This window comes from Camelus dromedarius, chromosome 12 (assembly GCF_036321535.1).
Source record: "Camelus dromedarius isolate mCamDro1 chromosome 12, mCamDro1.pat, whole genome shotgun sequence".
Taxonomy (NCBI): Eukaryota; Metazoa; Chordata; class Mammalia; order Artiodactyla; family Camelidae; genus Camelus; species Camelus dromedarius.
In genome coordinates, this window is record NC_087447.1 from 4,325,032 (window position 1) to 4,338,905 (window position 13,874).

The 13,874-nt window shown below is 55.3% G+C and overlaps 1 protein-coding gene across 1 annotated transcript; it reads left to right on the top strand.

Annotated features, from left to right (window-relative positions):
• Window positions 1–30: 30 nt before the first annotated feature.
• MRPL21 (mitochondrial ribosomal protein L21) lies at window positions 31–12,500 on the top strand. Its single transcript, XM_010998085.3, has 7 exons — window positions 31–156; window positions 3,311–3,368; window positions 5,954–6,039; window positions 7,279–7,442; window positions 9,326–9,378; window positions 9,758–9,861; window positions 12,386–12,500. The coding sequence occupies exons 1-7, from the start codon at window positions 57–59 to the stop codon at window positions 12,448–12,450; spliced, it is 630 nt and encodes a 209-aa protein (XP_010996387.1). The 5' UTR covers window positions 31–56; the 3' UTR covers window positions 12,451–12,500.
• The last annotated feature ends 1,374 nt before the right edge of the window (window positions 12,501–13,874 follow it).

The following is a 13,874-nucleotide window of genomic DNA, read 5'->3' on the forward strand; positions in this document are numbered from 1 at the left end:
ACGCACCGGGTTCGCGCCACTTCCGCTTCCGTTCTCGGCTCTGAGGCTGTGGGAAGATGGCTGCGGCCGTGGTGGCCTTGGCGTTGCCGGTCACCTTCAGGCGGCTGGTGTCTACGTGCGGCCGCAGCGTCCTGAGAGCGTCGGGGCCCGAAGCGGGTGAGACCCGGGCTGCGGGGTGAAGGGAGGAACCGGGGCGAGCAGTGCGCCCCGCCGTCCCGCCACGTGTGTGTCTCTGTCCGACCTGATGCTTTGGTGGTTGCTTTTTTTGGTGCGGTGAATATAGCGCGCGGGCTCTGGAGTCGGGGGAAACCCGGGTTCAGAGCCTGGTTATTAGCTTAGTAACTTAAATACTGTAGCTTAAATACTGACAGTATTTAAGTAGCTTAAATACTGACAGTACCTCTCCAGCGTCTACATGGGCTCTATTTAACCGGAGGAGCAAATTGAGATTCAGACTAGTTAGGTAACTTGCCTATGGTCACACAGCAGGGACGTGGAGAGGACTGAATCAGACAACTTGGTCTGGCTCCAAAGCCTGTACTTTAACCTCTGCCCCCAGGCTGCGAACCACTCTCAAAGCCTCATTGCCCTTATCTGGAAAATGGAGATGAATGTCCTAATCCTAACCAGAATGTCTATTTGATGATGAAAAAAGAATCGTTTCCCTTTTCAGGTGTGATGATGATGTTGTGGTTGTATTTTTTAAAAGAAGGCTTGTCTTGTCACAGAAGGTTGGGACAGAGGCCATTGTAAATGAGCCAAGCTTGGCCTTGAGCTGGTAACTTTGCATCTGGGGAGAGACACTTTAGGACTCGCTGTTTCTGTTCTCTTCACTCTGGTGTGCTTGCCATTGTCCTTGATAAAACTCGGGTTTAAGCAGGTAGGGGTGTTTCTACAGAAGCTGTGGGACTTATTCCATTATGCTGACGTAAAACCACCTCCAGAATGCTGCATTCTAGACCCACCGTTTTAAGAGAGAAACATGGATGCAGTGAACTGAGTACAGAGAAGGGACCAAAATGGTGAACGGGCAGGACCTTGAAGAGTGAATGAAGGAAACGAGAGGGAAAGATGCTGTCACCATCTAGAGATCTAAAGGATCTGGTCCCCTTCGAAGGGAGGGAGCACATTGGTTACCTGTGGGGTCTAGGGTTAAGCTAAGACCATAGGTAAGAATTTCAGGGAAGCAGATCAGGTGCTGAAACTTTCTAGCTGAGCTTTCAACAGCAGGATGGCTCTCAGGAGAGGTGCTGAGTTCCCAATCATGGAGTATCCCAGCAGGGGCTTCATTTGATGGCTCCGCAGAGTAGATTTCATTCATTCATTCATTCATTCACCATTTAATGAGCACCTGTTACGTGTCAAACACGCATCCAAGTATGGCAAATACATCAGTTATAAACATAAAACAATAATCCCTGCTTTTATGGACCTATCTTTCTGAGGGAGAGGGATGTGCCAAGAGACAGCCAATGTTTAAGAAGAAGCAAGTTCCGTAGTATATTAGAAGTTGATAAGTCTTAATGGAGAAAAATAAAGCATGAGTTGGGACGAAAGTGTTCCTTTTTAAACAGGATGGTGGGAAGGCCTCTCTGCTGAGATGGTATTTGAGTGGAGGCCCAGAGAAAATAGGGAATTAGCCTGGCAGATACCTGGGGCGGGGGTATCCAAGGAAGAGCAGTCAAGGCTTAGGCTCTGGTACCTGGCCTGTTCCAGAAATAGCCAGGAAGCCAGAGTGGCAGGTGTGCAGTGACTAAGGGGAAGCTCATGACATCCGTGGGCTCAGGGAAGCAGAGGGGAGCACACAGCCCACCGCCCTGTCGGCCTCTGTGGGGACTTTGGCTTTTTCTCTGCACAAAATGGGACACTCTTGGAGAGTTTCCCCAAATAGTGACATGACCTGACCTAAGTTTTAACAGGATCACTTGAGCCACTGTACAAAGAGGGAGGCAAGATGGAGGGCAGGGTGTTAGCCATGATCCAGGCGGAAGGTGGGGGCGGCATGGGGGGATTTAGGTGGTTAGAGCTGGATTTCTTGGAGAGCAGCCAGGGGGTTTGCCAGTAGGTTGGCTGAGGGGTGAGAGAGAAGGGTCATAGGTGACTGAGATTTGTGGCCTGAGCACCTGGAAGGAGGCAATTGTGTGAGATGCAGGGGGCATGGGAGAAGCAGGCATGAGGGCGAGACCAAGAGCCTCTCTTAGGTTTCAAGGTACCTGTTTGACACGCAGGTGATGACGGCAGATAGACAGGTGGTTGTCATATCCAAGCTCAGGCTGCAGGTGTGAACTTGGGAGTCACCAGTGATGTTGAGAGCCTTTCTGCTCGAGCCAATCACCAGAGGAATGGCCATAGGTAAAGAGGAGGTTAGGTCCAAGGTCTAAACCCCAAGCACACCAATGGCTGAGGGAGGGGAAACCAGCCCAGGAGATCAAGAATTGGGAACAGCTGCTAATGAGTGAGCTTTAAAGGGGTGCATTTTATGGTATGTAGATTAGAGCTCAATTTTTTTAAGTGGTTATTGAGAAATGCACCCTCTGTTTTTGCACTAACGCGCTGTGCACTTTACTGCTGAGCCCTCTCGAGAGACTCTGAGCGCCTCTGTCCCTTGATGGGTTTCTCATCTGCTGCTGAGTACCGAATCACCCCAAAACTTCACAGCTTGACATAACTAGCGTTTATGACGTCCCACCACTTCTGACAGGAACGCCGGAGCAGCCCAGCCGGGCGCTCCTGGCTCCGGGTCGCTCATTTGCGTCAAGTCAGGCTGTCAGCTGGGGCCGCCAAATCTGCTTCCAAGACCCCTCCCTTGGGGCTGGCAGGAGGCCTCCGAGCTCACAGCGTGCTGGCCCTACAGCCGAGATGAGAGAGGGCTTTCAAGACAGCAGTACTCTCCTAGAACTTTCTCTCGGAAGTGCCATCCTGTCACAGCTCCATACGGGGGACAACACAGGGGTGCGAACACCAGGAGGCATGTTCATCGGGCCATCCTGGGGGCTGCTTCTGCATCTGGGTACCAAACAGAGCCTGAACTCAGTGGGCACTTAGTGGTCAAGAAATGGGTTAGTGGGTAGGTGATTAAGCTTTAGGCCCTTTTGGATGGTGTGATGAATGCATCTTGACGCTTGCAGTAACAACCAGTAACTCTAAGTGATGTTCATTGAGTTGTGTTGGCCTAGATTCTTCCGCAGACGCATTGTGATGTGGTGGTTTAAATCCGGTACCAGCTACAGTCACAGCACTCGCGCCCGTAGCATCATGAGGGGCAGTCTGCACACAGTTAGTAACGCCCGTGTTTCTCTTCTTCCCTCAGCTTCCCTGTGGTCTGCTTCTCGAAGGTTCAGTTCACAGAGCGCTTCATTTCCACAAGGGTAATATCAAAATGTGGGTTTTGATGACTCTTTTTCCTATGTCTTTCTAAAGTCAAAACTTCATATGTTTGGATTTTCAAAAATATTTACATTTTCTTTCAACTCTTTTGATGATATTTTTCTTAGGTCCTTGACATATAGAAATACAGAGAGAACCTCAAGAGTCCAAGGACAGACGTGTCTTTTTAACGAAAATCTTAACTTCTAATTGGACATTTTTAACTGGGAAGGTCAAATCACAGAAAGGTTGTATCAGAATCTCTAGGAGAAACTTATGTGACTTGAAAGGGCATATTCAGTGGTAAAATTTTGTCTTTATTTGTCCTTAAAAAAAAAAAACCGTAAAACTAGTACAAACCAAGGAAGGTAAATCTGACAGAGTCACACTCAATGGGAATGTACAGGAGTGATACTGGGAGTGGTTCTGCCCCCAGGAAGCCGCCCAGGTCCCACCCCGGCCCCGCCCTGGTCCCTGAGCCAGGGTTAAGGTTGTGTGCCCCCCCCCAAAGCTTTGTTTCCTCTTCGGCAAAATGGAAGCAATGTTAGCAGCTCTCTATGGGTTTCCGTGAGCCTCGAGTGAATCCCTACCTTTCAGGAGCTGAGCGCAGCTCCTGGCACGTGGTGAGCTGCGCACCTGAGATTCTCAGCAGTGGGAGACCCAGGGCTCTGTTGTTTCTCTAAAGGGGAAAGGGAAACCCTGAATTAAGACGGAGGCAGCAGACCTAGTGGGTGTTTCTGTGAACTTAGCTGAGTTTTCCTGTTGCCGCTGTAAGATCTTAGTAGCAGGTGCTCCGACACAGCATGGCGGGGGGAGGGGATTTAATGTAGAGGCCAGGTGACACCAAAACAGCCAGCGAGCCCCAGTGAGGAGGGGGCCCGCTCACTTCCCGGGCCTGGGCTCCGCACCAGCCGTGACCATGACCGAGGCGCCTGGCCCTGGGGTGGGGTATTCCCTGTTTTTGTCCTGACCCAGCCCTGGAGTAGAAGGACCAGCCCTTTGCTTTCTGATGGCAGACAGCAACAACAGCTTCAAAGTGGTTCTGAATAATTTGATTTGAGCCCCACCGACCTCTCCCTTCTTTGTAGACTCCAGGAATTCGTGTCCAAAACAGGTCAGGGAGTTAGGGAGACCCACCCCCTTCTGTGTCCAGGCCCCCCTTCTTCTCCCACCCCTGCACCCACTCCGATCACATCAGTACGTGGGGCGGGGCAGACTGTTGACGATGGTGGGCCTCCTCTCCCCAACTCTGCCGCGTCCCGCTGGGCCCCCTGCAGCCCTGGAGAGCAGGGGGTTTTACTCCCACTTTCTCGAAGAATCCAGGATGCAGAGTAGTTAAATCCCTGCCAAAGCCATGTGACTGGTCAGTGGCAGAGCTGGGGTGCAGACCATGGCCTGCCTGCCTCCCCTGGGGCCTGAAGGAAGAGTTGGCCCCTCCACAGTGGGAGTTGGAGGCTGGGGTGACTGGGTGGGGAAGAACATGGGAAGGGGTCCCACTGGGCGAGAGGGAGGGGAAGGTATCAACGCCCCACTTTCTGGGCCCTTGGGTGCCAGGCGAGCGGGGAGAGCTGCTTGCTCTTGTGTTGAGGGTCGTGTAAGGAAGCGAGAGAAGGGTGGGGCGTCACAGCCCGGGCCTTGGGAGGAAGTGTGCCCCGAGGACACCGGGAGCCCAAGCCTTGTGGGCTGGGGCACAGCCTGGGATCCTCAGCTACTCCAGGGAGGGTCTCTTCTGGAACAGAATGCTTAGAATGCCTGTTTTGATTACTGGGTGATTGGCCTTTGTCGCACAGTATGCGTGGCCCTTCTAAGTGGATGCGTGGGAGCCTGTCCTCAGGATTACACCAAAGGCGGGGTCTGTGCTAGACAGTCATAGCCACCCAGGGGGCGAGTGTGACACGTCCCCGCCAGCATCTGGGCCTCCTGCACGTCTTCCTCACCGTGACTGTCAGAGAGAAGAAACTTTCCGGGCCTTTCTGGGATCTTCTGGCTAATCCAAGAGTTGAGCTGACAGGAGACAGGTTAACAGCAACACGCACACACGGGGGAGACCCAGGGAGAGACGAGTAACTCGTCAAAGTGCCTGCAGCCCTCGCCTTGAGCAGCGTCTCCAGCTAAAGACAGAGGATGTTGACGGCAGTGCTTTGGGACTTCAAGGGGAAGGCAGTTCACCTGGAGATGGAAAAGCAAACGCTTGGTAAATAAGTGTTTGCTGGGCCGTGCAGACGCGGGATGCAGAGAGGCCTCTGTCCTTGGCAGCTGTCTGTGGTGATGCTGTGTTGCGGGGCAGGCCCTCCATCTCAGCCCTTTCAGACCCAGGCCGGCCTGCCTCCCATCGGTCAGGATTTCTTTCTGAGTCTTTTGGGCCTTGATTGTTTTCCACTGGAAGTAATCCACTTGCCACAGAGACAGCTGGGGTGGCAGATTTTGCTCCCCTGTTGACCACAAGGGCAGCAACCCCACCAGCAACGTGAGCATCCAGGATGCACTGGGCCCTTGTCCCCGCTAGTGTCCTGGGCACAGCCCTTGCTCAGAGATTTCGCACTGTCTCTTCACGTGAGTGACCTGCATGCACCAAATATTTTTACAGATACGTTCCTAAAACATCGCTGAGTTCTCCACCTTGGCCAGAGGTGGTTCTGCCAGACCCTGTTGAGGAGACCAGGCACCATGCAGGTAAGAGAGGCAGAAACTAGGGGGTGACACCCCTCCTCCCGCCACGGAGGTGGCCCCCTGGCCACACAACAAGGATCGCACTTTCTGGGTGCCCGAGACACGGCACGGTGTGAACACTCAGGTTCACTCACCCAGCACTAGAATTGAAACCCACACTCATTGAGCAAATCCTCCAAGAGCAGCAGCCGTGTTGCAGGCAGGTGATGCGGGCGAGGGGAGGGGTTGGGCCTAGCTCTGTCTTCCTGCCGCTGGTGAAAACGTGGGTTCAGGGAAGAGGAACAGCGTGCAGTCGTCAGTGGACCAGCCCCGTCCACGTGCTGGGCAGGGGTGTGTCAGATGGAGCACGTGTCGTGGGGAGGGCGGTGTAGCTGCCACGTCCAGTGTCCCCAGGAGGCAGTGTGAGATCCTTAGCTTCCAAAAGCTGCAAATCATAGTAATTTGTCCAGTCTTCCAGTTTGAGGTTTTTGGTTGGTTTTGTTTTTTGGGTTTTTTTTTAATGGAAGTACTGGGGATTGAACCCAGGACCTTGTGCATGGTAAGCACGTGCTCCGCCACTATCTATCTGCCACCACCCCCACCCCAGTTTTTTAAAATACTGTTTTGGATTCTGTGCGAGATAAATAAAGCTTCGGACCAGGCTCCTCCCTGTTGACCCGGTGCAGCTGGGGTCTTACCTGTTTCCAGGGCGGAACTGTGTCCTGTTGTCTCCACGCGGCTGCCCCAGGCACGGCTGGGCAGGCTGGGACCTGAGGGGAGGTGGGGAGAGCGGGGCGGGGATCCCTAGTGGGCAGAGGCATGCAGGTGGACTCTCCACCACGAGGTGGAATCCTAGGTTTTCCTTGTTTGCACAAAGGCCTCTCTTCTCGCTTCACCAGACCCCTGGCTCCTTATTAGTAATAACTGGGAACCAAACATGGTGAAGGCTTCTCCACCCCAGAGCAGAGAAACAGGGCCAGGCATGCCAGTGCTCAGGCCAGAGGACCACAGGGTGCCACGTCTTGGGGCCTCCATCTGTAAGAGCCCCACGTGCCGAGGTGCCAGCCCTCCTGGGGACAGTGGGCTCACCCTGTGCCGGGCACCAGGCCCTCCCCGGGAGGGTGAGGAGGAGCCCACACATGCCCTGCTGCCACCCACTCCGTGGCGCTCGGAGCCGTGCGGCTGCAGGGAGCGGAGGGCACCGGGAGTGGGGACGTCGCTGCCGCCTTCTGGCTGTGACCCTGACCGCCCTCCTCTCCACAGAGGCCACGGGGAGGGTGAACGAGCTTATCGCCACGGGCCGGTACGGCAGGCTCTTCGCTGTAGTGCACTTTGCCGGCCACCAGTGGAAGGTGACCTCTGAGGACCTGATTTTAATTGAAGGCGCGTTAGACGTTGCTTGTGGAGAGAGGATTCGGCTGGAGAAGGTGAGACTGTCTGTTTCTTGTGTATTCGGGGACTTGGTCCCTGCTCTGCAGGGTCACCTCTGGGGAGGTTTCCTCAAGGCGGAGGTGAAGGTTGCACCGTTCCCCAGGCTGCGGCGGGTGGCCCAGCGGGCGCGGGCAGGGCCGGGCGGTTGGGCAGAGCTGCGCCACAGCCCCGAGGGCGGCCCTGACTGGGATGGCCCTCCTTCCAGGGAGACAGCCAGCACACCTCCCGTCTGTGGCTTTGTCTCACGTCTCCTTAGCACATCCTTACAGGAGAAAACTGATCACAGATATTGAAAATCCCAGTTAAGGTTGTAAAGAATTTTCACGCCCATGTTTAGAAGGAGAAAATGTTCAGTTTCAGCTGGAACATCCCTCTGACGCTAGGTTTCTTTGACGGCCGCTGCTGGTTCTGAACAGAAAGTACTGGTTCAGAGGCTTGTCCCCGGGCGCTGGTCCCCTTACTGACTGTTCGGAGCTGCCTGGTCTGTCCTGCACACTTAGCTAAGTGTCTGCCCTCCAGTATGCTGTGTTTAGGGGTCCATTTGGTTTTTGCCTGTTGTACTTCTGTTTATAAAATTATAGATAAAAGTGGAGGAGGGTATAGCTCAGTGGTAGAATGTGTGCTTAGCATGCACGAGGTCCTGGGTTCAGTCCCCAGTACCTCCATTAATTAATTAATTGAACCTAATTACTTCCCTCCTCCAAAAAAAAACCAAAATAAATAAAAAGCACAATAAAATGTTTTAAGAAACTATTAAGAAAATACAAGGTCTCTACACTGGATCATTTTTCTGGGACATGTTTAACTGTTGATATAAGATAATGTAACATATGGTTTTCCTTATAATTTAAAACTCCCCCTTGCTTTGTAATCATGGAGTCTTCACACATTTACATCCAGGAGAGCGTCAGCTTGTTACTTCTTAGGTGACCTCACGGTCTGTGACCCAAGCACAACCACTTGGCCCAGCCGCCAGCACAGCCGTCCCCTTTCGGGCAACCCCAGTGGCTCCACCATGAGCTCCCGGACAAAAGCACATTTACTTTTTCCTCTAAAATAAACCAGAGACTCCTGGAGTGTATTTGTGAGATTTCTAAAAATATCTTATTTTGAAACATCTCAATGCTAGCAAAAGCACGGGAAGCCCCACCCAAGGCAGATGGTGTTTCAGAACCTGGGGGACCGGCTTTGGAGAATGCGCCCTGCTGAGAGCCGCCGCACTGGTGTTTCATCACTGGTCGTCGCCCAGCAGGCACAGTGCACACGTGCTGTGGTAAAACAGGCTTTGTCTTTGGTTATTCAAGTTTAGTACAGTCGAATTCTTTTCTGATCGGTAAAATTTCAGTCTCCCAGCGTGTCGCAGAGCACTACCGCGCTTGGAGCGCAGAGCTGTCCGCACCGAGGCCATGCTCAGCATCACAGTTTCCCGGCAGCGGGAGTGGCTGCTTGGCCGTGTGGGATTTTCAGTTACTGAAAATACACTTGAACCTAAATCTTTGCAGTGTCAGGAGGACTGTGAACTGCTTCAAAAAACACCACAGTCTGATTTGCACATTTTCCCCCTGTACGTATTATTACGTATTCAGATAATAAAAGGTTTTTTAACAAAGACACCGCTTCCATAGGAGGTTCCCCGCTTACCTGGAGGCGTGGTGGAGTCACACGTGTCCTGGTCTGACGGCTCGGGTGTTTCCACAGGCAGCCCGGCGCCCCCGCGCACCGCCGCGTCATCGGCCGGTGTCCCCTCTGTTCCGGGTTAAGGGAGCTGTTAGTTAGATGGCAGGTAGCCAGCGCCTGTCTCGCTTCCCAGCGTGTTCAAGTCACTGCCTGTCCTAGCAGCTTTGGGCTGTTTGTTGGTAACGAGCCTGTTTGATTCCAGGTCCTGCTGGTTGGGGCCGACGACTTCACGCTGCTCGGCACGCCGCTCCTCAGGTAACGGGCTCTCGGCTGCTGGGCCGGGGGGGGCGGTGGGCGCTGGGGAGGCCGGGCAGAGGGGCTCCCACCACGCTCGCTGCCAACCCCAAACTCACGGTGCTTACACTTCCTAATGGGGGGTGCTTAGTGTCCCGAGTGGAGAGCATGGGTCTGTTACTGACTCACTGTGGTTTGGCCCTCTTGAGATCTGCCGTGAGACCACACTGTTCTTTATTGTGCTTTTCTGTAGTTTTCACAGTGTTTGCAGGGAGGGCGTATCGCCTTGATAACCAGCAGAAAAGAAAGTAGATCTTGATTTAGAAATTCTTACGTAAAGCATTAGTAAAACTGAAGAGAATCAAGACGGTGCATCGCTGTTCGCTTTCCTCCCTCCTAGAAAGGATCTTGTTCGAGTAGAAGCCACGGTCATTGAAAAGACAGAGTCATGGCCAAAAATCAGTATGAAGTTTAAGAAAAGGAAAAACTACAGAAAGAAAAGAAGTAAGTTGGAAAAAGCGTAGCTGGCTGCGTTCGGGTCCTGTCTGGGTGGTACCCCCACGTCCTGCACTGGGCCAGTCCAGGTCTGCCCTCTGCCTGGTGCTGCCGGGGGTTCGGGGCCACAGAGACCAGTCAGGGTGCTGCCCGTCTCCCGGCTCTGGTGGGGAGGGGCAGGCGGGGTCATCCTTAACTGCCCCAGCGTTTGCGGAGCCTCAGACAGGCTGCCAGGGGACCACTCGCCCCACGGGAACACGCCACGTGGTAGCTTGGCATGCTGGAAAAACCAGCGGCACCACGCATGTCCACCTCGGGAAGTGGACAGACAGATGGGAGATTCTCTCTCAGTGAGACAGTCTAGCAGGGCAGTGATGGCCACCCTTCTCCGAGGCGCAAGTGAATCTTCGGTTACACACAGCCTGATGCCATGTTACACGACCTAAAGGTGGACAGTGCTTGGCCCTACATGGCCAGGCACATGCCCGTGTCCACACACGCGTGCACGGTGCACGTCTCTTAAGGGAAGAGTGATACACGCAGAATCTTGGGTGTGCCCCTCTGGGGAGGAGGGGCAGCAGGAGGAGGAAGGGATTGCGGGGTTCTTGTGCCAAGTTCACCTCTCTGTGGTGCTTCAGGCCTCTGTGTTTGTCCCTGAAGTAGAGGCGGGTGGGGCCAGCACCCTTGGAAGGTGACTAAAGGGAAGAGATGGTGGCAGGAAGGGTGTGAGGTCAGGACTGTGCTGGGAGACACAGGCAGGGCTGATTTGTTTTAAGTTGTGAGAGAGGCTTTCAGAGGATGGAGGTAGGCTGCCCTGGAGCCTGAAGGAGGGGATCCCAGCAGAGGATGGCAGTCTGGACCCGCCTCCAGGGAGGCTGGGCAGAGGTGAGGCCTAAAGTCCAGTGGCCCCTGGAGGGTGTGGTTGTCAGGGCGTCTGGCTGGCGGGACAGCGAGGAGGGTGGGCTCCAGCCCAGGGAGTGAAAAGCCTGGGACGGGAGGCCCCTCCATCCTGTCCCCGAGCTGAAGGGGCGTGCGGTGCTGGCGGTTTAAAGAGCTAGTGACGGGCTTCACAGGTGGGGCTGCTGGGAAGGGAGAGGGCATGGAGGCAGGAAGGTGTGGGGTCAGAGGGCAGAGAGGTGAAGGGACAGAGCCCCTGTGTGGACCAGAGCAAGCTGCGTGATGCTGGTTCTAGTGGAGGGGGCCACAGAACCGAAGCCACGGCAGGGGGCTGCAGGAGGGGCTGGCGGTGACCAGGAGGTGGAGCTGCAGGAGCAGCGAGTCTGAGGGGCGCCTCCAGGGCAGAGGCCTGGTGGCAGTGCACGAGGGAGCAGAGGGGCCAGGTCAGCGGGAAGTGGATGGAGAGGGTGAGTCGGTCCACGCCGCAGAGGGGGCACGGTGGAAGGAGGTGGCTCGGGCGGGGACGAGAGGGGAGCGAGTGTCCTGAGTGGGGGCGGGAGACCCAGTGTCCCTGCCCAGCCTTGCGGGGTGGGCGCCAGGACCAGGGCGGGGGGCACCCGGGGTCAGGGGAAGCCAGCAGCTCTCGTTCTGGCCATCACTGCCCCCTTCCCGCTATCCTGTCCTGGAGGGAGTGCCCGGCTGCTCCCAGCCTGCGTCTCCCCGTTCTCCTCGACCCTGGGTGACCTTTTGTTCCCATCTAGGTGGGAACACAGGTTGGAACAGAGCTGTCCCTGCGGGGGCTCCACTGGAAGTCACCGCCCCACAAAGTAGGGGCTCCCAGGCCAGGACCTCGCCGACTGTAGACTCCTACCTTGAGAAATGTGTACTTGGTTCTCTGTATCCCCGCATTTCCTATCTGGAGTCAACCAACCATAGATCGAAAGTTTTTAGGAAAAAAAATTGTAGAGAGTTCCTAAAAGCAAAGCAAAACGTACTGTGCTAGCAGCCACTTACATAGAATTCACATTGTACGTGCAGCTGTTTACACAGCTTTACAGAGTGTGAGGTGCTGCACGGCATCTAGAGCTGGGTTGCGGTGCACGGGAGGGTGTGTGCGCGCTGTGTGCGAACATGCACTGTTTTATGTAAGGGACTTGAGCATCCTTGGATTGTGGTGCCCTCGGGGGTCCTGGAACTAGCCCCCTGCACGTGCTGAGGGACAGCTGACAGCGCTCGCAGTTCTTGGTGGTAAACATAAAGTATATCAGAGACAGTCGCGTCGGCTTTCCCAGAATCGGGTCAGCAGGGAGCCTCTCTCACCCTCCGCCGCCTCCGCTTGCCTCCAGGTAGCCAGGTGGGGTGTCCCCGCCACGCAGTGCAGGGGTCCCTGGGCACGCGGGGGAGGCAAAGCCCTGGCCTCCAGGCCCCCGGGGCTGCAGCTCCTGCTGGGGCCCCCGCAGTGAGCGGCCAGGCGGTCAGCCGTCGCGGCAAAGCATTTGCAGCACGTGCGACGTGGCTGGGGTCGGTGCGAGGCAGGGCCCTCGTGGGAAGAGCGGCAGGTGACGGTCTTGCTGTAGCCCGTTCACAGTGTCAGACCCCGTGTTCACGCCGTCGCCGTGTTCCCTCTCTCTCGCAGTTACTGTGAACCCCCAGACCGTCCTCCGGATAAACAGCGTTGAGGTCGCTGCACGTTTGTGCTGACGCCCTGCTGACGCTGACGGAAGTGTGAAAATAAACTCGTTTTCTGAGGAGACCGAGCTTCCGTGTTCTGCTGCAGGAAGGGCTGACGTAAAAAGCTCGGCCCTGTTACAGATGCACTAGATTGAGCGCCGCGGCCGTGAGCTCATGGTTAGTGAGCAACAGCCTCCCTGATCCAGGGGAGCCGGGAATTGGGGCGGAATTACAAGCCTGGCTCTCCCAGGGCTGGGACCCGGGCGCTGATGCCGGGAGAGACGACCTAGATTCCACTTCCAGGAGAGATGGACAGACACATGGGCAAATTCCACGCCCAGTCATCCGGGGTACCTGCTTCTAGTGACTTGCTTTTCTAAGAAGCTGGGATTCAAACCAGGCATTCTGGGCGCAGAGCCTCTGGTTTGTTCCACCGGCTCCGGCAGGGAGGGAGGGTCATGGTGCTGGCAGGGGGCTTTCTGATTGTGGGTGGCCAGGGTGGGGCCCTGGGGCCTGAGAGCCAGGGCAGCCTGGCACATTCTGGGAACTGAGTGTGAGGGGACAGGAGCAGAGACACACCAGAGGGGCGAGGGGAGTTTCGAACTTAATCCTGAAAGCAGCCTCCTGTCCCAGAGGGGTTTGGGGTGGGTCAGGCAGGCAGCTAACACGTGTGAAGGGGGTGCATGCTTAGCATGCTCTAGGTCCTAGGCTCAATCCCCAGTACCTCCACTGAAAAAACTTTTTGTGTTTAATAAACCTAATTACCTTCCCTTCCCGCCCAAAAAATAAATAAATAAATAAATTTTTAAAGAAGAGAGGGAGGGATCCTAGACCCAGACTGGCCAGGGGTGGAGGGCAAATGGAAGGACTTGGTGGGTGAGTGTGGGAAGGAAGGGGCTCCCAGGCAGCCCAGGCTCTGTGTCATTCTGTGTCATTCACAGAGGCCAGGCCTTCCTCCAAGAGTAATTAGGGCTTTCAAGTGACACAATAAAACTTTTTATCAAACCATAGTTCGTACTTCCTTCTGCAAGATTCCTCCCAGAGTCCCATGAGGGCTGGTCCCTGTGATGTGGAAATGAGAACGGCAGATGGACCTGCACCAGGCAGCCTCCCCCTCTCCCTTCCCTCTTCCTGCCCCTCTAGGCACCCAGTCACCCCGGGGATGCCCGCCAGGCCCCTGGGACACTCCCTCTCCTGCAGTGCCCTCTGTGTACAGCAGGGGGCAGCAGTCCTTGACCAGGAGATCCTGGCTTCCGGCCTTGTTGGTTACTGGCTGCGGTGACCCCGGGTGGGCTGGAGGGTGGTGGGCTGACCTCAGAGGGTGGAGTGCCCTCCCTGACGCTGCCACGCTGGGGATCTGTGATAACGGTCTACACACTGTAGCTTGTGCAGACCGCTCTATCTGAGAGTCCAGGCTCTGGATCCCAGGGCCTGACTCCCAGTTCTTTCGGCCA